The 26,125-nt window shown below is 44.0% G+C and overlaps 1 protein-coding gene across 1 annotated transcript in view; it reads right to left on the reverse strand.

Annotated features, from left to right (window-relative positions):
- LOC135085888 (uncharacterized) overlaps positions 1–19,776 on the reverse strand; it is a 50,295-nt gene extending 30,519 nt beyond the window's left edge. Inside the window, exons 1-19 of the mRNA XM_063980673.1 lie at positions 19,756–19,776; positions 19,416–19,537; positions 18,765–18,918; positions 17,416–17,571; positions 16,607–16,765; positions 15,882–15,989; positions 15,404–15,511; positions 14,488–14,595; positions 13,829–13,960; positions 12,255–12,465; positions 10,146–10,443; positions 8,875–9,079; positions 7,652–7,739; positions 5,684–5,894; positions 3,977–4,141; positions 3,684–3,781; positions 3,516–3,589; positions 2,377–2,567; positions 977–1,096 (exon numbers count right to left, since the gene is read on the reverse strand). Of these exons, the coding sequence (XP_063836743.1) occupies positions 977–1,096; positions 2,377–2,567; positions 3,516–3,589; positions 3,684–3,781; positions 3,977–4,141; positions 5,684–5,894; positions 7,652–7,739; positions 8,875–9,079; positions 10,146–10,443; positions 12,255–12,465; positions 13,829–13,960; positions 14,488–14,595; positions 15,404–15,511; positions 15,882–15,989; positions 16,607–16,765; positions 17,416–17,571; positions 18,765–18,918; positions 19,416–19,537; positions 19,756–19,776 (2,729 nt within the window). The remainder of the gene's footprint in view (positions 1–976; positions 1,097–2,376; positions 2,568–3,515; positions 3,590–3,683; positions 3,782–3,976; positions 4,142–5,683; positions 5,895–7,651; positions 7,740–8,874; positions 9,080–10,145; positions 10,444–12,254; positions 12,466–13,828; positions 13,961–14,487; positions 14,596–15,403; positions 15,512–15,881; positions 15,990–16,606; positions 16,766–17,415; positions 17,572–18,764; positions 18,919–19,415; positions 19,538–19,755) is intronic.
- Between the last annotated feature and the right edge of the window lie 6,349 nt (positions 19,777–26,125).

Below are 26,125 nucleotides of genomic sequence, written 5' to 3' on the forward strand. Positions count from 1 at the left end.
AGCAAACTCACGCGTTACATTATAAATTGACGAAGTTCATGATTTTACGTTGACATTAACACTCTACTGACCTCTGCTCTGTCAAACGCGGTAGACTGACACTGAAATTGACAAAACAAATGTAAGTTAATATTTCTATAATATAATAATTGATCTTCCTTTCAACCTAATGCTGTGACACTGAACATAGGCCTCCTCGAAGGATTTCCACGAACGGTCCTGCGCTGCCCACAACCAGTGGCCTAATTCACGTATCAAAACTTCAACTACATGCAAGCGATTTGATCGCTGGAGTCACTTTTCGTATTCACGTATTAAACGCCCGATTTTGTTTCGATTTCGTTTGTATGCGTATTCAATCGTGCCTCCGCAGTATTCACCTATTACCTATTTTGAAGTGTGGTTAGATCGGATGCCAGTGATTAAACGTCAAATGTCAAATCGCTGAGTTGCGATCCGATCGAGTAATCGTTCTATCGAAATGACACGTGAATACGGATTTAAGACTGTTAATTTTCAATAGGACAACTTCTAAACGTTAACGACATTTTGACTTTTACAAAATACGTGAATAAGGCCACAGGTGCTTCCCGCGACTTTCACAAGATCGTCGGTTTATCAAGTCTTGCGGCCGTAGTCGCCACTTGAGAAACTTTTTCTAACTTTTCAAATTCATTTGCCTCTGAAGATTGTGCATCTGCAGTGGAGACTAACGCCCGTATTCATAAACATCACTATGAGGTCTCACAGTGCGCATGGACGCACAGGGTGACACACGAACTAATCTTACGCCCGTATTCACAAACATTACTAAGATGTCTCACAGTGCGCGTGGACGCACAGGGTGACACACGAACCAATCTCAGAGCTCTCTTCAACGCTGTGCGTTCCATTTGCTGCTTCACATAAGCAAGCATCGTTTGTGAATACAGGTGTAGTAAATGATGATGATGATGATGATGACGTCACAACTCACCCGAACTCAAACGTATCCGGATCGGCTCTGAGGCGGTACTCCTCGTATAACAACTGAACCAGGTCCTCGCCTTCGGTGCACTTTGTTACGTCTTTCAGTTTGTCTAGAGCTGTTTCAAATCTGAAACAAAATATCAAATTCAAATTTCAAGAGCACTTTTACACGTCCCAACCCTACCACTGCTTCGGGACAGTAATATGGGTCAATGCTGAGAAGAAACAGCGCAAGAAACTCAGTCACTATTGTCAGCTTCTGTTCAAAGATTTTACTCAAATCAAAATTGGAAAAAACAGATCTGCGACAGAATAGAATTCACGCGGGAAAAAGTAAAAAATGGCGCTTAACTCAGCCAGTGTCTAAGGTATGGGAGCGGCACGGGAGGGTGTTTTTGTGACGTCATAATATGTCAAAGTCACCTCTCCCGTGCCGCTTCCATATCTATAGGTTGCTCTTTCCCACTGGGCATTTTGGGCACGTGTCCAGGGCCCCGCGACCGAGGACTCAAAAGACTTTTTTCCAGATGATAAGGGCCCTCCTTGATCCTTAAGTGCCCAGGGCCCCTATGTTAAAGACGGCCCTGACTCAGGCACTGACTGAGTTAAGTTAAAGCCCGGTCTGTGAGCACGTACAATTTTGTCCAATGACCCCAAGCTACCCATCCTTATCGCTCGCGCGTATATATTGCTGTCGCGACTGTGCGACGGGCGCCCGCAGTGAGTGTGCGAGCGCGACAGCAACATAATTACACGCGAGCGATAAGGATGGGTAGCTTGGGGTCATTGGACAAAATTCTACGTGCTCGCAGACCAGACTATACCTATAAACAACTCACTCAATAAAGTAAAGGTACTCAGTAAAGGTAGCAGGGAAGCGCTGGACGCAGGCCGCTACCAATCGATCAACATGGAAAGCATTGGGGGAGGCCTATGTTCAGCAGTGGACGTCCTATGGCTGAAATGATGAGATGATGATGATGATGAACTCACTCAATAACAGTCTTCATATTATCCACCATTAACCTCGCCATCTCGACCGCTACTGGAGTACCATCGCCGACCGATGCCAGCATGTCGCACAGCTGTCGCGACAGGCTCGAGCGGGTGTCGAACCCGCGACCGCGACAAATATGTTCAAGCAAATTGTATTTAGCAAGCTAAAGTGGCAATGGGCAGGGCACATAGTACGCAGAACTGATACCCGATGAGGCAGCAAGGTTCGCCGCGTACCGGAAAACGCAGCGTAGGACGTCCACCCACAAGGTGGACCGACGACATCATAAAGGTAGCAGGAAAGCGCTGGACGCAGGCCGCTACCAACCGGGCAGCATGGAAAGCATTGGGGGAGGCCTATGTTCAGCAGTGGACGTCCTATGGCTGAAATGGTGATGATGATGAACTCACTCAATGACAGTCTTCATATCATCCACCATCAGCCTCGCCATCTCGACCGCTACTGGAGTACCATCGCCGACCGATGCCAACATGTCGCACAGCTGTCGCGACAGGCTTGGACGGGTGTCGAACCCGCGACCGCTGGACAGAATCATGCGGGATACTTCGACGCAGAGGGAGAGAGACACGTCTGGCTTGTCCTAGAATATAAGAGGAATAAACAAAGATAAATTATAGGTCGCTCAACGAGAATTGAGGCTAACACGTACTCACACTGCTGTAATATCATTACATAGTATAAAAAAACCCAACTGCGTAAAAATGAATGAAATTTTAATCTTTTTAGTTAAATAACATAAATTTTTGTAAGCTACTTAAAAAACCCTTTATTTGGATACCCCACTCGATAGGTTTTGAGAAAAAAAATGTTTTTTAAGACATTATGTCGCCTAACGACACCACTCACGCTAAAATCGGTCAAGCCGTTTAGGCTGTAGGCCGTGCCAAAGAAATATACATACATACACTCGAAAAACATAACCCTCCTTCTGGCGCAGTCGGGTAAAAACAAAGTCACTTTCCGCTGTCTGTCCCTATGTATGCTTAAATCTTTAAAACTACGCAACGGATTTTGATACGGTTTTTTATTAGATAGAGTGATTCAAGAGGAAGGTTTTTAAGTAAGTATAATACATTGTACCTGTGCGAAGCAGGGGGGATCGCTAGTTTGAATACAAAACAAAAACAATACATTACACTAGTTACCTCGCTCTTGTTAAATGTCTGCAAGCGAGATAGAAAGCACTTGTCAGTTCGACTCTTGCGTAGTCGGACTGACAACGGGACTATTGCCATCTCTCGTTCCCACCGCTGCAACTCCTGTGTAGCCAGGATGTACAGCTTGACCGCCAATAACCCAACCAGTGAAGGTCAAGTTTGTCCCGGGGAAAGGTTAAGCTGTCATTGGACCCGCAACGAAATTAATCAGAAGAACATAGGAGGAGTTCGAAGTTAAGGTTCTGACATGGCTCAATGAAATTTATAGGTCGCTCAACGAGAGTTGAGACCATTAACACATGCAAAGATTTGTATGTATCGTTGTCTACCATGACGTGTCCACAAAGTGTTACAAAATAATAAAATCTTACCTTAGCAAACGATAGAAACGATCCTAAGATGTCATCGATGGGTATTTGAACGTTAATACCACTTTGAGTTTCATCTGAAAACAGAATAAATTTATTAGTGAACCCTATTTATAGATTTTCAGCCCTACATAGATGGCATAAAGTTCAAATTCCAAAAATCTGTCTTACCAAGTTTAACGCGAGCTCGTTTTCCCATGGTACTCAAAAACGACCCTTGATAAGTCCTTGTGTTGGTTACCAGTTTTGAAGACATCGAAAGTGGATCCCTGATGGTGGAAACAGACTGTTTTAATTACAGAAGACGGAATTCCAAGCCAAAAAGCAGTAATGTGTTTATTTATCTGTCTATTGGTTATCTGCTAGTTAAATCCGGTCAAAATCTGTCCAAACGTTTCGAATTTTTTTAGGAAAAGGACACGGGCAAAACTCAAACGTCATATACAAAGTAAAATCAAGTTTACCTGAAATCCAAGGCGTCCTCCCTCAGTTTAGCGAGTTTAAACCTCTCCTGGCCTCTCAGGCCTCTGAATAGCAGGTCGAAGAAGGCCGACGCACAGACAGAAGGTTCTCGATTCTTATTCATAGTGGCTGGCATGCAGAACGATATGAGGAAGCTCTCTGCTAGTCTGAAAGTCAATTACTATAATAGGGATGTATCCTGGGTAGAAGAGGCCCGTGACGTCACTCGGAACTTTAAAGCATCATAACTTCGTAATGAACATCACTCATCGTGAGTCACAATAATCCCCCAGATCACTCTGATCGATTGAGAAGAAGTACTTCGTAATTACTTGTTTGATTGACAAATAAAAAAATACGTATCCAATATTTTGATAATATAATTGACGGACTAAAACATTTTAGGGAAATAGCCTATAGTCAATAGTGAACGTGTAAAGACCTATATCGTGGACCGACGACATCGTAAAGGTAGCAGGGAAGCGAACGGAGCTAGTATACGTATAAATCCTTGGGGAGGCCTTTGTCCAGCAGTGGACGTCTTTTCATCATCATCATCTCAACCATAGGATGTCCACTGCTGAACATAGGCCTCCCCCAAAATGCTTTCCATGTTGCCCGGTTGGTAGCGGCCTGCGTCCAGCGCCTTCCTGCTACCTTTATGATGTCGACGGTCCACCTTGTGGGTGTACGTCCCACGCTGCGTTTTCTGGCACGCGGCCTCCACTCCAGAACCTTGCCCCTTCGGCCGTCAGTTCTGCGTACAATTCTTCTAGCTCAGTGGTTCTTAACCGGTGGTCCGCGGACCACTGGTGGTCCCTGGAGACATCCCAAGTGGTCCACGAAGTGCACTTGCACACCTTGGTTAAAACCACTTTTAACTGATTTTTGCAGGCAAACTGGTTTAGACCGATTATGATGGTGGTCCCTGACAAGAAAGAAATTTGGTAAAATGGTCCCTCATGACTTAAAGGTTAAGAACCACTGTTCTAGCTGGACGTCTTTTAGCTGAAAAGAAACCATAACTCACCTGATCTTCATATCGTTTCCATTTAAACACTTGGCTACCCTCTCTCTCGCGTTACAAGCTATACCCACATCACTGTCAGTCACAGCCAGTGATATACCCTCAATAATGGAGCTAGTACACGTAGAAATCACAGATCACAGAAACTAAAGGGAGATGTGACAAGGGGGCGGGGCCGGTGTCGCAGCAATATGCCCAAAAACAGAACACATTGCTCGCGAAAGCAATTATGACAGCAGCGACGTCATATGTAAACAGATTAATGTGTAAGACTTATTATTTTTATTCTACCTGTATCATAATATAAGCTGTATGTTTTCCTAATAAAGAAAAGAAAAAAGATTACATTGCTTGCGTAAAACTAAAGATCTAACGTTGAGTACTGATACCGCAGTGGTTAATGAGCACATATTTTGATTTCTTTGTGTGTGTGAATTTCTAAAGCGACACTGAGTTTCGAACTCTGCGTATTAGTTGGCATCTCTCTATATCTCTATGGTAGAAATCCTTGTGGGAGGCCTTGGTCCAGCAGTGGACGTCATTTAGCTGAAACGAACGAACCTCCGTGGTTGAGGATTCCGTGTGAAGCTCGCTTCCACCTTCGGCCTGATCGTCACTTACCATCAGGTGAGATACAGGCCAAGAGCTTCCTCGTTGTGGATAAAAAAAAACCACCACTCACCTGATCTTCATATCGTCTCCATTCAAACACTTGGCTACCCTTTCTCTCGCGTTACTAGCTATACCCGCATCACTATCAGTCACAGCCAGTGATATGCTCTCAATAACGGAGCTAGTATACGTATCGGGTGACTCGATGTTGTGTAGTATTTTGCTTGGGTGTGATTTTGGGATCTTAGCTGACGGTTCACCGTATTTTGGGCCGAAAAGATCTGTTAAGAATATTGTTATTTAGTTTTTTCAATTAAATTTTACACGGCCTAGGAGTTATTTGTTTTTTAAAAGCGCTTTTACACGTACTAAAGTCTGGTCGCGGAGCACGTAGAATTTTGTCTAATGACCCCAAGCTACTGCGCGCCCCAAGCTACTCGCGACTAAGCGACGGGCGGCCGCAGTGTGCGAGCGCGACAGCAACATAATTACGCGCGAGCGACAAGGATTTTATTTTATTTTTCTTTATTCAGAAAACCACAGCTCTTTATAATAATAATACAAACAGATATTTTTATTCTTACAGCCAATAATGGATTCTATATACACTCGACATCAAATAAATCGCACCTCCCGCGACAAGCACTTTCAAACGTATGCATCCCCACTTCCCACCAATATTGGCACCATTTGAAAGCCTAGTTCTAAGCTTCATTTCATTAAAGGAAAGGTTTTTACCTCAAAAATGTGTCTCTAGAAGGATCCAGAGTCACTTCTTAAAAAAATAGTTAAGCTTGAGCCAACTTTTATGGCTATAAAACTGTTAAGTTGGGATTAATCGCGATTCATTTGTTAAAGAGGACACGTGAGATCATTATTTGGTTTTATAACCATAAAAATTGGTCTAATTGATCCCAGAGGTGAGCCCGAAGTGAGGTCTTTTTTCAAGTAACATTTATGGTATATGTTAATCATTTATTAAGAAATTAAATGTGTTTTTCTTTAAGGATATTTATTGGGCTTTTAAATAACACCAATATTGTTGGGGCACCATGATTGTGTCAGAAAAAAATCTTTAAAGTTCGCGTCGCGGAAGGTGCGGTTTATTTGATGTTGAGTATATTATTACAATCTCGTAAAAAACAGTCAAAGGGGCAAAAAAAAGAAACATAGGCTTGCATGCAGGTTGTGTGTGTGTGTGTGTGTGTGCGTGTGTGTGTGCGCGTGCGTGTGTATGTGTGTGTAAGGGCGTGTGCGTGTGTTTTCATTTACCTAATAAGTCGCAAATCTCCCTCTTGAAAGAGTGCCTGGACGTGCAAAACAAATCGACTTGACTAAACTTTTTGTTATAAATGCGGTGCATTCTGCATACCACAGAATTTTGGGAGTAATTACTGCGAGACAAAGAACTGCTAAAAAGCTTAGTATGTCTAGTACGGGTGCGAGGAGCACCAAAAGTAAGCGTTTTGGATGCAAGGTTAAGGCTGTCTATGTTGCTATTGCAGATGTTATAAAGAAAGGTCACGTCAAGGATGGGTAGCTTGGGGTCATTGGACAAAATCCTAGGTTCTCAGGGACCGGACTATAGTATAATTAATATTGAAGCGATTTATTCAATTACGCTTTTAAATCGTGATTAGCCACATACTGGTGATGCTATGAACCATTGCAGAACTATTTTTTGGGACACATGGCCAGGATGTATTGACGTTTGGTCAAAAAACTCGCAAAGGTTAGCACATAACTGACCTTCACTGGTTGGGTTTTTGTGGCGGTCAAGCTGTAGATCCTGGCTACACAGGAGTTGCAGCGGTGGGAACGAGAGGTGGGAATAGTCCCGTATTAACACATAACTGAGTCAGTGCCCAAGCTGTGAGAGCGACGCGGGAGGGACATTGACATATTATGACGTCACAGAGAGACAAATGTCTCGCTGATGTTACAAAAACACCCTCCCGTGCCACTCTCATACCTCAGGCACTGACTCTGTTAGGCGAAAAGCCTATGGTTTCTGATAATGATAACAATTATAACTTACCTTCAAAAACGTTCAACATCACCGTCACAGCTAGTCCCCTGACAGCCCTGTCACTGTGACTGACACACGTCACCACCCCTCCCACCACCTGTAGAAAGAAAGAAAGAATTGAGAAAGAAAACAATTTTATTTAGCAACAAAAGACATACACATCATCATCATTTCAGCCACAGGACGTCCACTGCTGAACATAGGCCTCATCCAATGACTTCCACATCGCACGGTTGGTAGCGGCCTGCATCCAGCGATCCTCATTTCTGATTCGATCTCGTAAAGAAACACCTAGCAAAGCCCTCTCCATAGCACGCTGCGTAATTTTGAGCTGCTTTATAAAGCTTTAACCACACCAACGCGTGGTGATGGCCATCGCCGGCGCGATCATAGGCCGATGACAGGTCGCGAGTTTTATGAGTTTTAATGACAGGTCGCGCGATCCATGACAGTTCACGTGACCAGTCATTTCCCTATGATCACGCCAGCGATGGCGATCTGCACGCGCTATATTGAGAGGCCACGTTTCCGAGCCGTATATCATCACTGATAACACACACTGATTGAAGACTTTCGTCTTTAGGCACTGAGGTATCGGTTTATTTTTAATAATTGAAATTAAATTAATAATTAATTAAAATAGTAAGACACGGGTCTTAACGCGACGTTTATTAATGAGTTACATTATGTACTCACGGCTTGACGTTTTGGCTGCGGCTGCAGCATCGCAGTGTCTTACTATTTTAGTTGAAATGGAACGCGAAAGTTTAAAATCTTAATCTATACTAATACTAGCGGCCGCCCGCGACTTCGTACGCGTGGATCCCGTTTTACCCCCTTCCCGCTTTTCTGTTGAAATTTTTCCTGAATTTGCTATAAACCTCACGGAGCCCGAGACCTTTCCAACGAATGCAAAACCGTGGAAATCGGTTCGTGCGTTCTGGAGTTATATCGTCAGGGAGGAAAACCCGACTTATTTTTATATAGTAGATTATAAATGCGAAAGTAACTTTGCCTGTCTGTCTGTCTCGCTTTCACGCCTAAACCACTCAAGCGATTTTGATGAAATTTGGCATAGAGATAGTTTGAGTCCCGAGAAAGGACATAGGATAGTTTTTATCCCGGTTTTTTAAACAGAGACGCGCGCGATATTGTTTTTCTGTGACAGACAAAATTCCACGCGGGCGAAGTCGCGGGCGGAAAGCTAGTAATTAATAATAATAATTAATCACCTGTCTCCCCACCCTCCCCCTTGTCAAGCATCGCGCATCTGACACCAGCTTCAGACTCTCTAGAGGCAGTTCTCTGAGGAGACTGCAGATGTCGAGGGTAGACAGCAATTCCGTCTGTTCGGTGTGGGATATGTAGGTGGATAGTATGCGGAGGCATTTGGACTTCGTGTGGCCTACTACCCTAGCTGTTAGTTGCAGGACCATTCTGGAAGAGAAACAAAAATATACTATTAAAAAGTGCGGACTAATAAGCTAGATGACAAAATTTCAATTATTTGTCCGTCAGACAGATAATTAGAAAATATTAGACTCATATTTTTATTTTCTTTCATAATTAAATAATAACAGTGCTACATCGAGTTGAAATGGCGCGTTACGTCACGCTGAAGTAGATTTTTTACTCAAAAGTGACGTCACGCGACATTTCAACTCAATATAATACTGCAATTATTCGATTATGAAAAAAATAAAAAATAAATGTGTCCAATTTTTTTTTATTATCTGTCTGACGGACTAAATAGAATTTCGATTTCATTACCCAGTCATCATCCCTATTGACATATTATGACGTGACAAAGCATACAAATCTGAAGTACCTTAGCCGCATAGACAAGTGGCAAAACGTGACATTTTTAATGTCGAAAGACGGCGAAAGGCCGTTTATTTGTTTGGAGTTACATGGCTTCGTTAACGGATTCGATCAAAAAGTGCTACTTGTCTAGACCTACTGAAGTCTCGCTGACGTTTGACGTCACAAAACACTTCTTCCTGTGCTGCCATACCACATGCACTAAGTTAAGCGCTAGATCAATATTCAATAAAAAACTCAGTAAAGAAAATAAATAATAAATAAAATAAAACTCATTTATTTCTGTAAGTAGGCTTTAAAAAAGCACTTTTACACGTCCCAGTATTAACCCTACCACTGCTTCAGGACAATAAATGGGCCAGTGCTGAGAAGAAGCAGCGCAAGAAACTCAGACACTATTGTCAGCCTCTTTTTCAAAGGTTTACAGGTTTTCAAAATACATAGTTATAAATATTTATGCGAGTTAGGCAGTTACGCATCGCAAACATTTTTATCTTTTAAATAATCATCGACTTTATAGTAGCCCTTTTTCATCAAGGTACTTTTAATATGTGCTTTGAATTTATGAATGGGTAGTTCTACAACAGTTTGTGGTAATTTATTAAATAATTTAATACATTTCCCCATACCTAAATGAATTCCCAATCTTATGCAGTCTGAAATTTGGATGCAATACACTTACTTAAAATGATACTCGTCACATATCATAGGATAGCCAATCTGCGCATAATACAGCAACTTAACGTAAGAATCAATCTCCTCCCTCTGTCTCTGTCTGTCCATGAACTGTCTGTACTTAGAGACCGGTCGCTCCGTCTCGCTCGCACACGCCAACGCTTGGCCAAACAGTTCGGCCAACTTTATCTCGTGCCAATGTCTTTCTTCCAATGCTATTAATGCGGGTAGAAGCTCGGGTATGTGTATTTTGTGTTTTGTTACAATTAGAAGAATGCGCAGTACTGCTTTTTGTTTTTCGCGCACTGGAAATGGAGATAAAATTAATTGTATTTGACACCATTTGACAATAATTTTATAGAACATTTTTAATAACACAGTTATAGATTTGTAAGAAACTCAAGTCTTCTAGTCTTGATTTCGAGACTTGAGTCTATTTCCAAGGTTTCTGAGTCCTTTCGAGTTTGAAATAAATAATTTCAAACTACAGTTATGGATTTAGAGGACTTAGTTATTAGTTCTTTTAAAAAGACTTAGTCATTGAGTTCTTTTAGACAGAACTTGAGCCTTTACAAAAGACTCAAAATTCTAAAGGACTTGAGCTCTAAGCTTTATTTAAAAGACTCGAGTCTTCAAAAATAGCTCAAGTTCTATTAAATAAGACTCCAAGACTCGATTTTCTTACAACACTTGGTCAGGCTGTAGTTCGTTTACGAATCTCCTCATTTCTAATTCAATTACAATACTAACCAGTACCAGTCACAAGGTGGACCGATGACCTCATAAAGGTAGCAGGAAGGCGCTGGATGCAGGCCGCTACCAACCGGCCATTATGGAAATCATTGGGGGAGGCCTATGTTCAGCAGTGGACGTCCTGTGGCTGAGATGATGATATGACTTACCAGTAAGAAAACTTTCAAAGCACCTCCACGGCACTGCTATCAGTCTACCATAGACTTCCAAAGCCCTGTCCAATAGACCTGCCAGCCAGTTCATCATGCTGGCATAGCCGTGGTTGTCTATGCACGTGTTTATTAGATACTCTATGGCCGAATTCAGGTGCTCCGTCAGTTTTGCATGCTATGTGCCCTGTCCATTGCCATTTCAGCTTGCTAAAGGACGAAGAACACTAAACTTTTCAACCCGAAAACGAATCGTAACCGTATCAACTCGAGGCGGTCAATATTCTTTGCACGAAACTAAGTACTGCAACGCACACTTATCCGCACCGTAACGTAAACGCCTCGCCTCGCGATAGCGCGCGAAAGGCGTAAGTGACCTTAATCCATCATGGTTTATTTCGTTTACGCATACACTTACCAGTAAAAGTCACAAGGTGGACCGACGACCTCATAAAGGTAGCAGGAAGGCGCTGCTTGCACTACCAGACTTACCAGTGAGAAAACTCTCAAAGCACCTCCACGGCACTGCCACCAATCTACCATAGACTTCCAGACTCCTGTCCAATAGACCTGCCAGCCAGTTCATCATGTTAGCATAGCCGTGGTTGTCTATGCACGTGTTGATGAGATACCGCCTCTGTGGTCTAGTGGTTAGACCACCTGCTTCAGACGCAGAGGTCCCGGGTTCGATTCTCAGTGGGGGCAGAATTTTCTGTTCGGTTTGGTTGGTGGTAGGGCTTGTTCCAAGTCCGCCTGGCTAGCTACCACCATCTTACCTAAGTCTGTCGCCATAACAACAATGTTAACGGCATTGTTGTGTTCCTGCAGTTAGAGGTAAGATAGCCAGTTCTTCTGTGGTTGAGGATTCCGGGTGAAGCTCGATTCCACCTTCGGCCTGATCATCACTTACCATCAGGTGAGATACAGGCCAAGAGCTTCCTCGTTTTGGATAAAAAAAATTATACTCTATGGCCGAATTCAGGTGCTCCGTCAATTTTGCATGCTATGTGCCCTGTCCATTGCCATTTCAGCTTGCTAAAGGACGAAGAACACTAAACTTTTTAACCCGAAAACGAATCGTAACCGTATCAACTCGAGGCGGTCAATACTCTTTGCACGAAACTAAGTACTGCAACGCACACTTATCCGCACCGTAACGTAAACGCCTCGCCTCGCGGTTGATAGCGCGGCGCTGCTTGCACTACCAGACTTACCAGTGAGAAAACTTTCAAAACACCTCCACGGCACTGCCACCAATCTACCATAGACCTCCAGACTCCTGTCCAATAGACTTGCCAGCCAGTTCATCATGCTGGCATAGCCGTGGTTGTCTATGCACGTGTTTATTAGATACTCTATGGCTGAGTTCAGGTGCTCCGATGGTTGCAGGTCTGGTGTATCTTTCCAAAGGAGAAGGGTTTCTAGCTGAAAAGAAAAAATGCACTTTTTAGATCCAGTTTATATCCGTAACGCTTAACTCAGTCTGTGCCTGAAATATGGGAGCGGCACGGGAGGGGTAATTTTTGACATATTATGACGTGACGGAGCATACAAATCGGAATATCACTGACATTTGACATATAAAAAAACTTTTTACTTTTTATTATTTGTACTATTTTGGTGATAAAGTGTATTTGTGGCGCATAATATTAACAAAAGTTAAATTGATGAACTAATAAGTAGTAAAGAAGCTACGAACGTGAAGATGTGAATTATATGCAATCAGCCCATGAATACAGGTAAAGTCAAAAGCAAATGCTAGTAATATATATATATTCAAAATGGACAAGTAAAGCGCTTTCAAATGATGCCAAACACGGCACATTTATCTTAACTTTATTTTTTTACTCTGTATGTTTTGTCCGCTAGAGGGCGCCACATTAGATTTTGTGAAACCCCATATAGCCTATAACCAGCGGACAATTAAGACGTTTCTAATGATATGTCATTTGTCGAATTCTGATAAGTAGTTTAGAAGTTACGAGGGAACACATGAACATACATACATACATACATAGCCTGTCAAAATCATAACCCTCCTTTTGCTTTGCCGTAGTCGGGTAAAAACTACATCCTCTTGTGCTGCTCAAATACCTCAGGCACTGACTGAGTTGTGCGCTAGATGACAAAATTTCAATTATTCGTCCGTCAGACAGATAATTAGAAAATATTAGACTCATATTTTTTATTTTCTTTCATAATTAAATAATAACAGTGCTACATCGAGATGAAATGGCGCGTTACGTCACGCTTGAGTAGAATTTTTACTCAAAAGTGACGTCACGCGACATTTCAACTCAATATAATACTGTAATTATTCGATTATGGAAAAAATTCAAAAATAAATGAGTCTAATATTTTCTAATTATCTGTCTGACAGACTAAATAGAATTTCGATTTCATTACCCAGTCATCTTCCCTATTACAAGTATTGTTTAATAGAAGTGTTCCCAGTGCTGTGACTTTTTTGCTATCACTCGTACAGCAAAAAACCGTACCTGCAAGACGGGATATTAAATGTGTGAACACACAAACTGCCCTGGGAAAGGACTTTAAGACTTTTGAAGTGGGTTATAAAACTATCCATAACCATCCTAGACTGCATCTCACTTATGCTGGGTTGCACCATCCTACTTTAACTTTGACAAACGTCAAAAATCTGTCAAACTACATACAAAAAACACTGGTTATCGTCATAGTTACGGTCAAAGTTAGGTGGTGCAACTTTGCCCTAATATCAGGTGCGATTGTAGTCAAATACCTGCTTTAAAAATAAAACAAAACTCACAATATCAACATGCAGACTGTTGACCAGTTTCCTCCCGTTGTCCTCTCTCGCTGTAGTCGCCATCACTTCTATGAGAGGGCTTCGGAGGACGCCCGCGTGAGGCTTCAACGCTTCCCTGCAGTTGCATACCATCTGCAGGTACAATATAGCTTTTAAAATAGTAAGACACGGGTCTTAACGCGAAGTTTGTTATGAGTTACATTATGTACTCACGGCTTGACGTCTCGGCTGCGATGTGACCATGGCTGCAGCATCGCAGCCCAAACGTCATTAGTGTTGGCGCGTGTCAGTGTTTGGGTGTGATTTATTAGTGTTGGGGATCATCATTAGTGTTGGCGTGTGTCACTAGTGTTGAAGTATGTCATTAGTGTTGGGGTGTGTCACAATGTTTGGGTGTGTGATTTATTAGTGTTGGGGTATGGCACTAGTGTTCATAAGTGTCACTTGTGGTCTAAATTAAATAATATATTTTTTATTTGATTTGATTTGTTCAGGAGTGCCGCTAGTGTTGGAGTGTGTCACTAGTGTTGGAGTGTGTCACTAGTGTCGGAATATGTCATTAGTGATGGAGTACCACTAGTGTTAGAGTGTGTCGTTAGCGTTAGAGGTGTGTCACTAGTGTTGACATGGGTCATCAGTGCTAGGGTGTGTCAGCAGACCTGAGCCAGCGGCGCACTTCCTGCTAATCCTTCAGCGAGCGCGGTCACCCATCCAGTATGGTGCAGAGAGCTCGCGTGTTGTAGTAGACCCATCACAGTGTCCGCACACTCTAGTTGTAGGGTGTGTCATTAGTGTTGCAGTGTGTCACTAGTGTTGGAGGTGTGTCACTTGTGTTGGAGTGCCACTAATTTTGGAATGTGTCACTATTGATGCAGCGTGTCACTAGTGTTGGCATGTGTCACTAGTGTTGGCATGTGTCATTAGTGATGACATGTGTCAGTGCTAGGGTGTGTCGACAGACCTGAGCCAGCGGCGCGCTCCCTGTTAATCCTTCAGCGAGCGCGGTCACCCATCCAGTGTGGTGCAGAGAGCTCGCGTGTTGTAGTAGACCCATCACAGTGTCAGCACACTCTAGTTGTAGGGTGTGTCATTAGTGTTGGGGTGTCATTGGTGTTAGTGTCATTAGTGTTCAGGAGTGCCACTAGTGTTGGAGTGTGTTACAAGTGTTGGCATGCGTCATTAGTATTGAGGTGTGTTACCAGTGTTCAAGAGTGGCACTAGTGTTGGAGTGTGTTAATAGCGTTAGAGTGTGTCACTAGTGTTGGGGTGTGTCACTAGTGTTCGAGTGTGTCACTAGTATCAGCGTGTGTCATCAGTCTTGGGATGAGTCACTAGTGTTGGGATGAGTCACTAGTGTTGGAGTGTGTCACTAGTGTTGGAGTGTGTCACTAGTATTGGAGTGTGTCACTAGTGTTGGTGTGTGTCACTAGTGTTCAAGAGTGTCACTAGATGTAGGGGTGTGTTATTAGTATTGGAGTGTCACTAGTGTTGTTGTGTCACTAGTGTTGGCGTGGTTCACTAGTGTTGGGAGTGTGTCATTGTCATCAATGTTGACATGTATCATCGTGTCATTACCTGAGCCAGCGGCGCGCTCCCTGTTAATCCTTCAGCGAGCGCGGTCACCCATCCAGTGTGGTGCAGAGAGCTCGCGTGTTGTAGTAGACCCATCACAGTGTCCGCACACTCTTGTTGTAGGGTGTATCATTAGTGTTAGTGTCATTAGTGTTCAGGAGTGCCACTAGTGTGGAGCGTTAGTGTGTCACTAGTACTGGGACACCCCCAGTAGTGTTGCAATGTCACTAGTGTTGCGGTATGTCACTAGTGAACAGGAGTGCCACTAGTGTTGGAGTGTGTTATTAGCGTTAGTGTGTCACTAGTACTGGGACACCCCCAGTAGTGTTGCAATGTCACTAGTGTTGCAATGTCACTAGTGTTGCGGTATGTCACTAGTGTTCAGGAGTGCCACTAGTGTTGGAGTGTGTCACTAGTGTTGGTGTGGTTCACTAATATTGGTATGTGTCATTAGTGTTGACATGTATCATCGTGTCATTACCTGAGCCAGCGGCGCGCTCCCTGTTAATCCTTCAGCGAGCGCGGTCACCCATCCAGTGTGGTGCAGAGAGCTCGCGTGTTGTAGTAGACCCATCACAGTGTCCGCACACTCTAGTTGTAGGGTGTGTCATTAGTGTTGGAGTGTCATTAGTGTTGGAGTGTCGTGTTGGAGTGTCCTTAGTGTTAGAGTATGACATCAGTCTTGGGATGAGTCACTAGTGTTGGCGTGTGTCACTAGTGTTCGAGTGTGTCACTAGTATCAGCGTGTGTCATCAGTCTTGGGATGAGTCACTAGTGTTGGAGTGTGTCACTAGTATCAGCGTGTGTCATCAGTCTTGGGATGAGTCACTAGTGTTGGAGTGTGTCACTAGTATCAGCGTGTGTCATCAGTCTTGGGATGAGTCACTAGTGTTGGAGTGTGTCACTAGTATCAGCGTGTGTCATCAGTCTTGGGATGAGTCACTAGTGTTGGAGTGTGTCACTAGTATCAGCGTGTGTCATCAGTCTTGGGATGAGTCACTAGTGTTGGAGTGTGTCACTAGTATCAGCGTGTGTCATCAGTCTTGGGATGAGTCACTAGTGTTGGAGTGTGTCACTAGTATCAGCGTGTGTCATCAGTCTTGGGATGAGTCACTAGTGTTGGAGTGTGTCACTAGTATTGGAGTGTAGCAAGCTGGGGGTGTGTCATTAGTGTTGACATGTCTCATCGTGTCATCAGTGTGTTACCTGAGCCAGCGGCGCGCTCCCTGTTAATCCTTCAGCGAGCGCGGTCACCCATCCAGTGTGGTGCAGAGAGCTCGCGTGTTGTAGTAGACCCATCACAGTGTCCGCACACTCTTGGGAGTTCAACTCGTTGTCTACCAGTTCGATTTCGTGGGAGTTTTCCTGGAAGAAATGGTTGATGTTATTTTAAACTGGATGTCAATATGCATCTTTGGGACGATTTTCCAATCGTTGAATAATTTTTAACTAAAGATTGACAGTTACTAAGCGTTTCGATGACTCTCACTTACAGGGCAGATATGTACCATCCTAGACTGCATCCCACTTAACACCAGGTGCGATTGTGGTCAAATACCTTGTTATGCATAAAAAAAAAAGTTATATTTCAAAGACCATTTTACTCCAGAGATAAAAGATATCCGACGTCATACGGTAGAAAAATTAGTCCTTAAACAAATGTATTGTTACTAAAATATTAAAATAACTTTGTAAAATTAGTTATGCTAACTGCATGCTTGGACAAAACCTTATTCAAATATTTACTTTAGTAAGTCGGAGTGGCAATGGGCAGGGCACATAGTACACAGAACTGAGGGCAACAAGGCTCTGGAATGAAGGCCATTTATCAGAAAACGTAGCGTGTGACGTCCACCCGCAAGGTGCACCGACGACCACATAAAGGTAGCAGGAAGGCGCTGGATGCAGGCCGCTACCAACCGGGCAAGACGGAAATCATTGGGGGAGGCCTATGTTCAGCAGTGGACGTCCTGTGGCTGAAATGATGATGATGATTTACTTTAAAACTGACTCACCGGAGGCTCCTCATCAGTATCCATCAGATCGAACTGCAGTGGGTTTTCTGACAGAGTCCTCAGAAACATCCTAGTTCTGGTAGTTCTACTGGCACTAGTAGCGCTAGTCCGACCGGTAGGACTGTCGACCACTGTGTGGATTGTCTTTTGCTGCGACTGGAATGGAATTAAAATTATTTATTACAGGGAGCGTAGTGTGAGTTGACTTCAAACACATTCGATGTATACTGCGTAAAGAAGTGACATTATATGACGAATTCTACAGCGCCCATAGCGGAAACTTTCAAGAACTAAAATCTATACTTCTATACTAATATTATAAATGCGAAAGTAACTCTAGTCTGTCTGTCTTGCTTTCACGGCAACCACTGAACCGATTTAAGCGCTAGTCCTATAGTAGGTTAGCTCTTTTAAGGGCACTTAAGGTAGTTACGCTCACAAAATGTCATACTTATGAGCATGCATATTATTAGTAGTGGCAGGCCTGTTCATCTCCGCGAGTTTACATCGAAAACAAAACACGCACGATGGCCCACCTACAGGATACTATTCGACAAGGCCTCACATACGAGCGAACATTGACTCACGCACGCGTATTCTTGTGTATGATGGAAGAAAATAAAGAAAATGGTGTACTAAATACTGTGCAGTATTTAACTGCCTAAATAATAATAAAAACATAGAATGTACTTTTTTAAGTTGCCTCAAGACACTGAGAGGTAAATAAGTAGTTAATATTACTCATGATAATTCATGCTAAATCATGTATTTCCTGCGCCATTTTCCGCAGTTTGGCACCTCACGTCACATCAATTTACCGAAGTCAGCCCTATAGCTTCGGCGCAGTGCCGATCACTGACGTTTATCAACAAAATGGTGCTTGACTCTTGAGACTGGCTAAATTACACCATATTGTTAATGACATTGAGCATACATTTTTTTAAATACCTTCGCGAAGTAAAACTTCTGTACGTAGTACTTATTATTATTCTGTGGTAGTGGTTCGACACACATGCTATTAATTTCTCAACAGTACCATGCTTTCGTGCTAATAATGAGCATGCAATCTCCTCTCTCACTCATTTTTTGCCCTCTCTCTATCACTTCTCTCCCTCTATATCTCTCTAACACATACACAAACGCCCGTATCCACAAACGCTGCCTGCTTAAGTGAAGCAGCAAATCGAACGCACAGCGTTAAATAGAGCTCTGTGATCGGTTTGTGTGTCACCCTGTGCGTCCACGCGCACTGTGAGACCTCATAGTAATGTTTGTGAATACGGGCGAGACACTTACCCAAGTAATATACCACCATTCATGATCTTTCTCTTATACGAGTACACACTTACCCAAGTCATCTTCAAAGGCAGCTTCCACTGTTGTTCACAATCGAACAGCTTCTCCCATACGTTGCGGCTGAACAGAAACTGATAGAACTTCGCCTCCGGCCGCATGATCAATATGGCTGCGCAGAGGCACTTGTAGTTCGCCACTTGGAATTGTCTGTGGACAAATACAGAGTGTAAACTCACAGAATCTATATTATACTAATATTATTAAGCGAAAGTAACTCTGTCTGTCTGTCTTGCTTTCACGCCTAAACCACTGATCAGATTTTGATGTTTGGCATAGAGATAGTTTGAGTCCTGGGAAAAAGCATAGGATAGTTTTTATCCCGGTTTTGGAAACAGCGGGACGAGCGCGATAAAGTTTTTCTGTGACAGAAAAAAATCCACGCGGGCGAAGCCGCGGGCGGAAAGCTAGTCGCCAATATGGTGTAATTTACGCCCGTATTCACAAACATTACTATGAGGTCTCACAGTGTGCGTTGACGCACAGGGTGACACACGAACCAATCACAGAGCTCTCAATTTACTGCTTTACTTAAGCAAGCATCGTTTGTGAATACGGGCGTCAAACAGACTTGTGTATTCACACGCCAGACCAGTTTTGTAGGGTTCCTACATTACTGGAGCCCTGACTGAGAGTCTGCTACCAACCTGTAGGCCTCCTTGAGTTCGGGCGCGGCGGGCCGCGGGCAGGCCTTGTCGCGGGAGGCCGCGCAGAGCCCGCCGGCGCGCTTCATCAGCAGAGACGGCTGCAGGAGACACTTCTCTACATGCTGGTAAAGAGACGACTAATTTTGTCGCGTCATTCTAATACTGGACGTCTATTTCTCTCTGCTCGATGGACTGATGACTTCAAGGAGATAGCTGGCAGTCGAAAAGCGAGAGATAGTGACCTAACTCTACAGTGGCGCCATCCTAGTGACTGCAAATGTGATAGTCCTCCTGCCGCTTCAGCGCTCACTAGTTGGCACCACTAGCAAGTGACAGTGACCTTGCTCAAAAGTGGCGCCATCTTGGTTTAAATGCGATAGTCCTCCTAAAGCTTCAGCGCTCACCAGTTGGCGCCACTGTCTTTGCTACTAGCAAGTGACAGCGACCAGTAAGACCATAGCCCTCATGCGACTCCCTGCCCTTAGGGCGGGAGATTGTGCTTTGGGTCACATCTACAGGGAAAGTTTACATCTAGTAGTACCTTTTTGTCCATTTGAAAAAAAGGTACTACTAGAGGCACGAGGGAACGAGAGGTGAGAATGGTCCCGTTCCATAGTAGTCTTTCATTGGCTGCAATGATCCTGTATGAAGCAGTATCAATAGCAACTAACCTGTAGGCCTTTTTGGTTGGGTTATTGGCGGTCAAGCTGTAGATCCTGGCTACACAGGAGTTGCAGTGGTGGGAACGAGAGGTGGGAATAGTCCCGTCCCGTAGTAGTCTCTCATTGGCTGCAATGATGCTGTATGAAGCAGTATCAACAGCAACTAGCCTGCAGGCCTCATTGGTTGGGCTTTTGAGGCGGTCAAGCTGTAGATCCTGGCTACACAGGAGTTGCAGCGGTGGGAAAGAGAGGTGGGAATAGTCCCGTCCCGTAATAGTCTCTCGTTGGCTGTAATGATGCTGTATGAAGCAGTATCAACAGCAACTAACCTGTAGGCCTCCTTGGTTGGGCTTTTGAGGCGGTCAAGCTGTAGATCCTGGCTACACAGGAGTTGCAGCGGTGGGAACGAGAGGTTGGAATAGTCCCGTCCGTCTGTCATTGGCTGCAATGATGCTGTATGAAGCAGTATGAATAGCAACTAGCCTGTAGGCCTCATTGGTTGGGTTTTTGTGGCGGTCAAGCTGTAGATCCTGCCTACACTAAAATAATTCAATTCAAAAACTATAAAACAAAATCACTTAATTTAAATATAACAGCAAATAACACTAAAGTAGAAGAAGTAAACAACATAAATTTTCTAGGTGTAGAAATTGATTGTAACTTAAATTGGAAAGCACATATCGATAAAATAAATAAAAAAATATCCAGTTATTGTTACGCTTTATCGATCCTAGCTGAAACTACTTCCACTAATGTTACTAGAGCAGCTTATTTTGGTCATGTGTACCCACTGCTGACTTATGGTGTTATTTTTTGGGGAAACTCGACTAATATTCAGTCAACATTTATCCTACAAAAGAGATGCTTGCGTATTATTTATAACATGTATTCTGATGAAACACTTAGAACTGTATTTAAGGATAAAGGATACTTAACGCTGACGAATATCTATATTCTAGAAATTACAGTTTTCATAAAACAGAATACCGAGTGGTTTCAATGTAAATCTTCCATTCGTTCTAACTTACGTAGTAAATATATAAATGATATTTGTATTCCTTCAGTTAATAGTTATATTTTCTCTAAAAGTGTGCTTCGAGGGCTGCACTAAAAGTATCGGGAATGGAATATTTCCACTGTTCCAGTCATATTAAAATCTATTTAATTGCAAACTCCAGGGTTTTAAAAATCGTATACCATTTATTTATTTAAAAAAAGATTCTCGGTCGTATCACAAGGTCTTGTCAAACTTGTTTAGTCGTTGAGAAAATGGAATTGACTCGAGAAAATTCAAGAGCGATGATTTATTATGACTTTTGAAGTGGTTTAACACAAAAACAGTGTGTTGACCGGATGATTTCTGCATTTGGTAATGAAGCCCCATCCAAAACCACAATTTATCGCTGGTTTATTGAATTTCAACGTGGACGTGTCAAGCTCAGTGATGATCCCCGTCAAGGTCGTCCAAAAACTGCAGTCACCTAAGAAAACGTTGATGCTGTGCGTAAGCTGATTGAAGAAGATCGACATGTGATATACCGCGAAATTCAGGCAACTTTAGACATTGGCATGAGTCAAATACAAATAATCTTGCATGAACAATTAGGTGTAAAAAAGTTGTTTTCCCGATGGATACCGCATTCGCTCTGTGAAGATCAAAAAGCGGCTCGCGTTACTTGGTGCGTGAGAACTCTCGGGAGATTACATGCAGGATCCTCAAATGCTGTATACAACATCGTATCAGGTGACGAATCATGGATATATGCGTACGAACCCGAAACAAAAAACCAGTCACGAGTTTGGGTGTTCGAAAATGAATTAAAGCCAACAAAAATTGTTCGTTCACGGAGTGTTGCAAAAAAAATGGTGGCCACGTTTGTCTCCAAAACCGGCCATGTTGCGACTATTCCTCTTAGGAGACAAAGAACGGTTAATGCAGATTAGTATGCTAGCATTTGTTTGCCACAGGTCGTTTCTGAACTCCGTAAAGAGAACTGCAACCGCCGCATCATCCTCCATCACGACAATGCGAGTTCTCACACCGCGCACTGAACAAAAGAGTTTTTAGAGCAAGAAAACATAGAATTATTAGTCCATCCGCCGTACAGCCCCGACCTAAGCCCTAATGATTTCTATACTTTCCCTAAAATTAAGAATAAATTGCGTGGTCAGAGATTTTCATCACCTGAAGAAGCTGTGGAAGCCTACAAAACGGCCATTTTGGAGACCCAAACTTCCGAATGCAATGGTTGCTTCAATGATTGGTTTCGTGTATGGAAAAATGTGTCAAAGTTCGCGGAGAATACTTTAAAAAGCAATAAATACATTTTTAAATAGTAATGTTGTTTCACTTCCTTGATTCCCGAAATTTTCAGTGCCGCCCTCGTATATACAGGTACTAAAATATTTAACCATCTACCTTCACATATTAAAGCATTGAAGCAACCTAAATTTAAATCTGAGCTTAAAAAATGGTTAACAATTAATGTTTTTTATAGTCTAAATGAATATTTTGGTACCAAAAATAATTAAACTCTAACTTTATTACTGTATTTTAACTATTGCATGCCCGATATGGGTAACACTGTTGTAACTATTTTTTTTGCATTGTGACCAGCACAAATTGTACACAGTTTTGGGCAATAAAGATTATTCTATTCTATTCTATTCTACACAGGAGTTGCAGCGGTGGGAAAGAGAGGTGGGAATAGTTCCGTCCCATAATAGTCTACCACTGGCTGGAATGATGCTGTATGAAGCAGTATCAACAGCGACTCACCTGCAGGCCTCATTGGTTGGGCTTTTGAGGCGGTCAAGCTGTAGATCCTGGCTACACAGGAGTTGCAGCGGTGGGAACGAGAGGTGGGAATTTTCCCGTCCCGTAGTAGTCTTTCATTGGCTGCAATGACGCTGTATGAAGCAGTATCAATAGCAACTAACCTGTAGGCCTTATTGGTTGGGTTATTGGCGGTCAAGCTGTAGATCCTGGCTACACAGGAGTTGCAGCGGTGGGAACGAGAGGTGGGAATAGTCCCGTCCCGTAGTAGTCTACCACTGGCTGCAATGATGCTGTATGAAGCAGTATCAACAGCAACTAGCCTGCAGGCCTCATTGGTTGGGCTTTTGAGGCGGTCAAGCTGTAGATCCTGGCTACACAGGAGTTGCAGCGCTGGGAACGAGAGGTGGGAATAGTTCCGTCCCATAATAGTCTCTCGCTGGCTGTAATGACGCTGTATGAAGCAGTATCAACAGCAACTAACCTGTAGGCCTCATTGGTTGGGTTATTGGCGGTCAAGCTGTAGATCCTGGCTACACAGGAGTTGCAGTGGTGGGAACGAGAGGTGGGAATAGTCCCGTCCTGTAGTAGTCTCTCATTGGCTGCAATGATGGTGTATGAAGCAGTATGAACAGCAACTAACCTGTAGGCCTCCTTGGTTGGGCTTTTGAGGCGGTCAAGCTGTAGATCCTGGCTACACAGGAGTTGCAGCGGTGGGAAAGAGAGGTGGGAATATCCCGTCCCGTAGTAATCTCTCGTTGGCTGCAATGATGCTGTATGAAGCAATATGAACAGCAACTAGCCTGTAGGCCTCATTGGTTGGGCTTTTGAGGCGGTCAAGCTGTAGATCCTGGCTACACAGGAGTTGCAGCGGTGGGAACGAGAGGTGGGAATAGTCCCGTCTACCGGTAGGCCTCCTTGAGTTCGGGCGCGGCGGGCCGCGGGCAGGCCTTGTCACGGGAGGCCGCGCCGAGCCCGCAGGCGCGCTTCATCAGCAGAGACGGCTGCAGGAGACACTTCTCTACACGCTGGTAGAGAGACGACTAATTTTGTCGCGTCATTCTAATACTGGGCGTCTCTCTTTCTGCTCGATGGACTGATGACTTTAAGGAGATAGCTGGCAGTCGAAAAGCGAGAGATAGTTAACTTACTTTACAGTAGCGCAATCCTAGTGACTACAAATGCGATAGTTCGTCTACCGCTTCAGTGAATACTAGTTGGCGCCACTAGCAAAATTGACAGAGATCTTACTGTACAGTAGCGCCATCCTAGTCACAGTAAATGAGATAGCCCTCAAGCTACTGACCTGTCAGTAGGGCTCCCTGTAGCGCCATCCTAGTGAATCATATCCTAATCCTATTTCGTCTAGTAGTAGCTATTTCGTCCAGTAGTAGCTATTTCGTCCAGTAGTAGCTATTTCGTCCAGTAGTAGCTATTTCGTCCAGTAGTAGCTATTTCGTCCAGTAGTAGTTTTTTCGTCCAGCAGTAGCTTTTTTGTCCAGTTGTAGCGGTGGGAACGAGAGATGGGATGGTCCTATCAGTCTGTCATTGGCGGCAATGATGCTATATGAAGCAGTATCAATAGCAACTAAGGGGGCGTCCATTAATAACGCGAGACAATTTTGGCTATTTTTCAACCCCCCCGCCCCCCTTGGTGAGATTTGATGAGATTTTGCCTGACCCCCTCCCCCACCCCCCTAATCTCACGTGATATTTTCTGTCAATTTTACTCTATTTCTTGCGGAAAAAAATACGTGATATTTTCCGAGACACCCCCTCTCCCCCATGTGAGATTTAGTGAGGTTTTTGTTGACCCCTTCTCCCCCCTAAAAGTCTCACGTAATTAATGGATGCCCCCTAACCTGTAGGCCTCCTTGAGTTCGGGCGCGGCGGGCCGCGGGCAGGCCTTGTCGCGGGAGGCCGCGCAGAGCCCGCAGGCGCGCTTCATCAGCAGAGACGGCTGCAGGAGACACTTCTCTACACGCTGGTAGAGAGACGACTAATTTTGTCGCGTCATTCTAATACTGGACGTCTATTTCTCTCTGCTCGATGGACTGATGACTTCAAGGAGATAGCTGGCAGTCGAAAAGCGAGAAATAGTTAACTTACTTTACAGTGGCGCCATCCTAGTGACTGCAAATGTGACAGTCCTCCTGCCGCTTCAGCGCTCACTAGTTGGCACCACTAGCAAGTGACAGTGACCTTACTCTACAGTGGCGCCATCTTAGTGACTGCAGATAGTGACTGCAAATGCCACAGTCCTCCTACCGCTTCAGCGCTCAGTTGGTGCCACTGTCTTCGCCACTAAAGCCCGGTCCGTGAGCACGTAGAATTTTGTCTAATGACCCCAAGCTACCCATCCTTATCGCTCGCGCATAATTTTATCGCAGTGAGTGTGCGAGCGCGATAGCAACATAATTACGCGCGAGCGATAAGGATGGGTAGCTTGGAGTCATTGGACAAAATTCTACGTGCTCACAGACCAGACTATAGCAAATGACAGTGACCTTACAGCACCTAACGCCAACTGGTGTGCCCTCATGCTACTGACTTGTAGAAAACGGCTGAAAATAACGAGAGATTGTGCTCTATAGCATTTCTTGGGGAAAGTTTACATCCGGTTGTAGCTTTTTCGTCCCGTTGCACACTGCTGCGAATAGTTCCGTCCCGTAGTAGTCTCTCACTGGCTGTAATGACGCTGTATGGAGCAGTATCAATAGCAACTAGCCTGTAGGCCTCCTTGAGTTCGGGCGCGGCGGGCCGCGGGCAGGCCTTGTCGCGGGAGGCCACACAGAGTCCGCAGGCGCGCTTCATCAGCAGAGACGGCTGCAGGAGACACTTCTCTACACGCTGGTAGAGAGACGACTAATTTTGTCACGTCATTTTAATACTGGGCGTCTCTCTTTCTGCTCGATGGACTGGTGGCTGCAGGAGAGACCGCTTTACATTGTGGTAGAGAGACTTGACTAGTTGGGTAATTTTATCGCGGGCAGCGTAGTGGCGAATAGTAGTTTTCCTAAGTCGGGACTCTGAAGGAATTATAAGCGCGGCCAGTTCGGGGATGGGTGACCGGTAAGTCTGTGACACTTTTTGAATCTACCCGGCTTCGTCCAGTAGTAGTTTGCCATAGATAACTGACAGTCACTGTCAAAAACCGGGCGATCGTGACGTCTGAGACTGTAATGAAGGCAGAGTGTGAACCAAGCAGCGTGGTCTACAGTGGGGCCAACTGACAAGCATTAAGACCGCCCTCATGCTACTGACCTGTAGGC

The sequence above is a fragment of the Ostrinia nubilalis genome, chromosome 30 (assembly GCF_963855985.1).
Source record: "Ostrinia nubilalis chromosome 30, ilOstNubi1.1, whole genome shotgun sequence".
Lineage (NCBI taxonomy): Eukaryota > Metazoa > Arthropoda > Insecta > Lepidoptera > Crambidae > Ostrinia > Ostrinia nubilalis.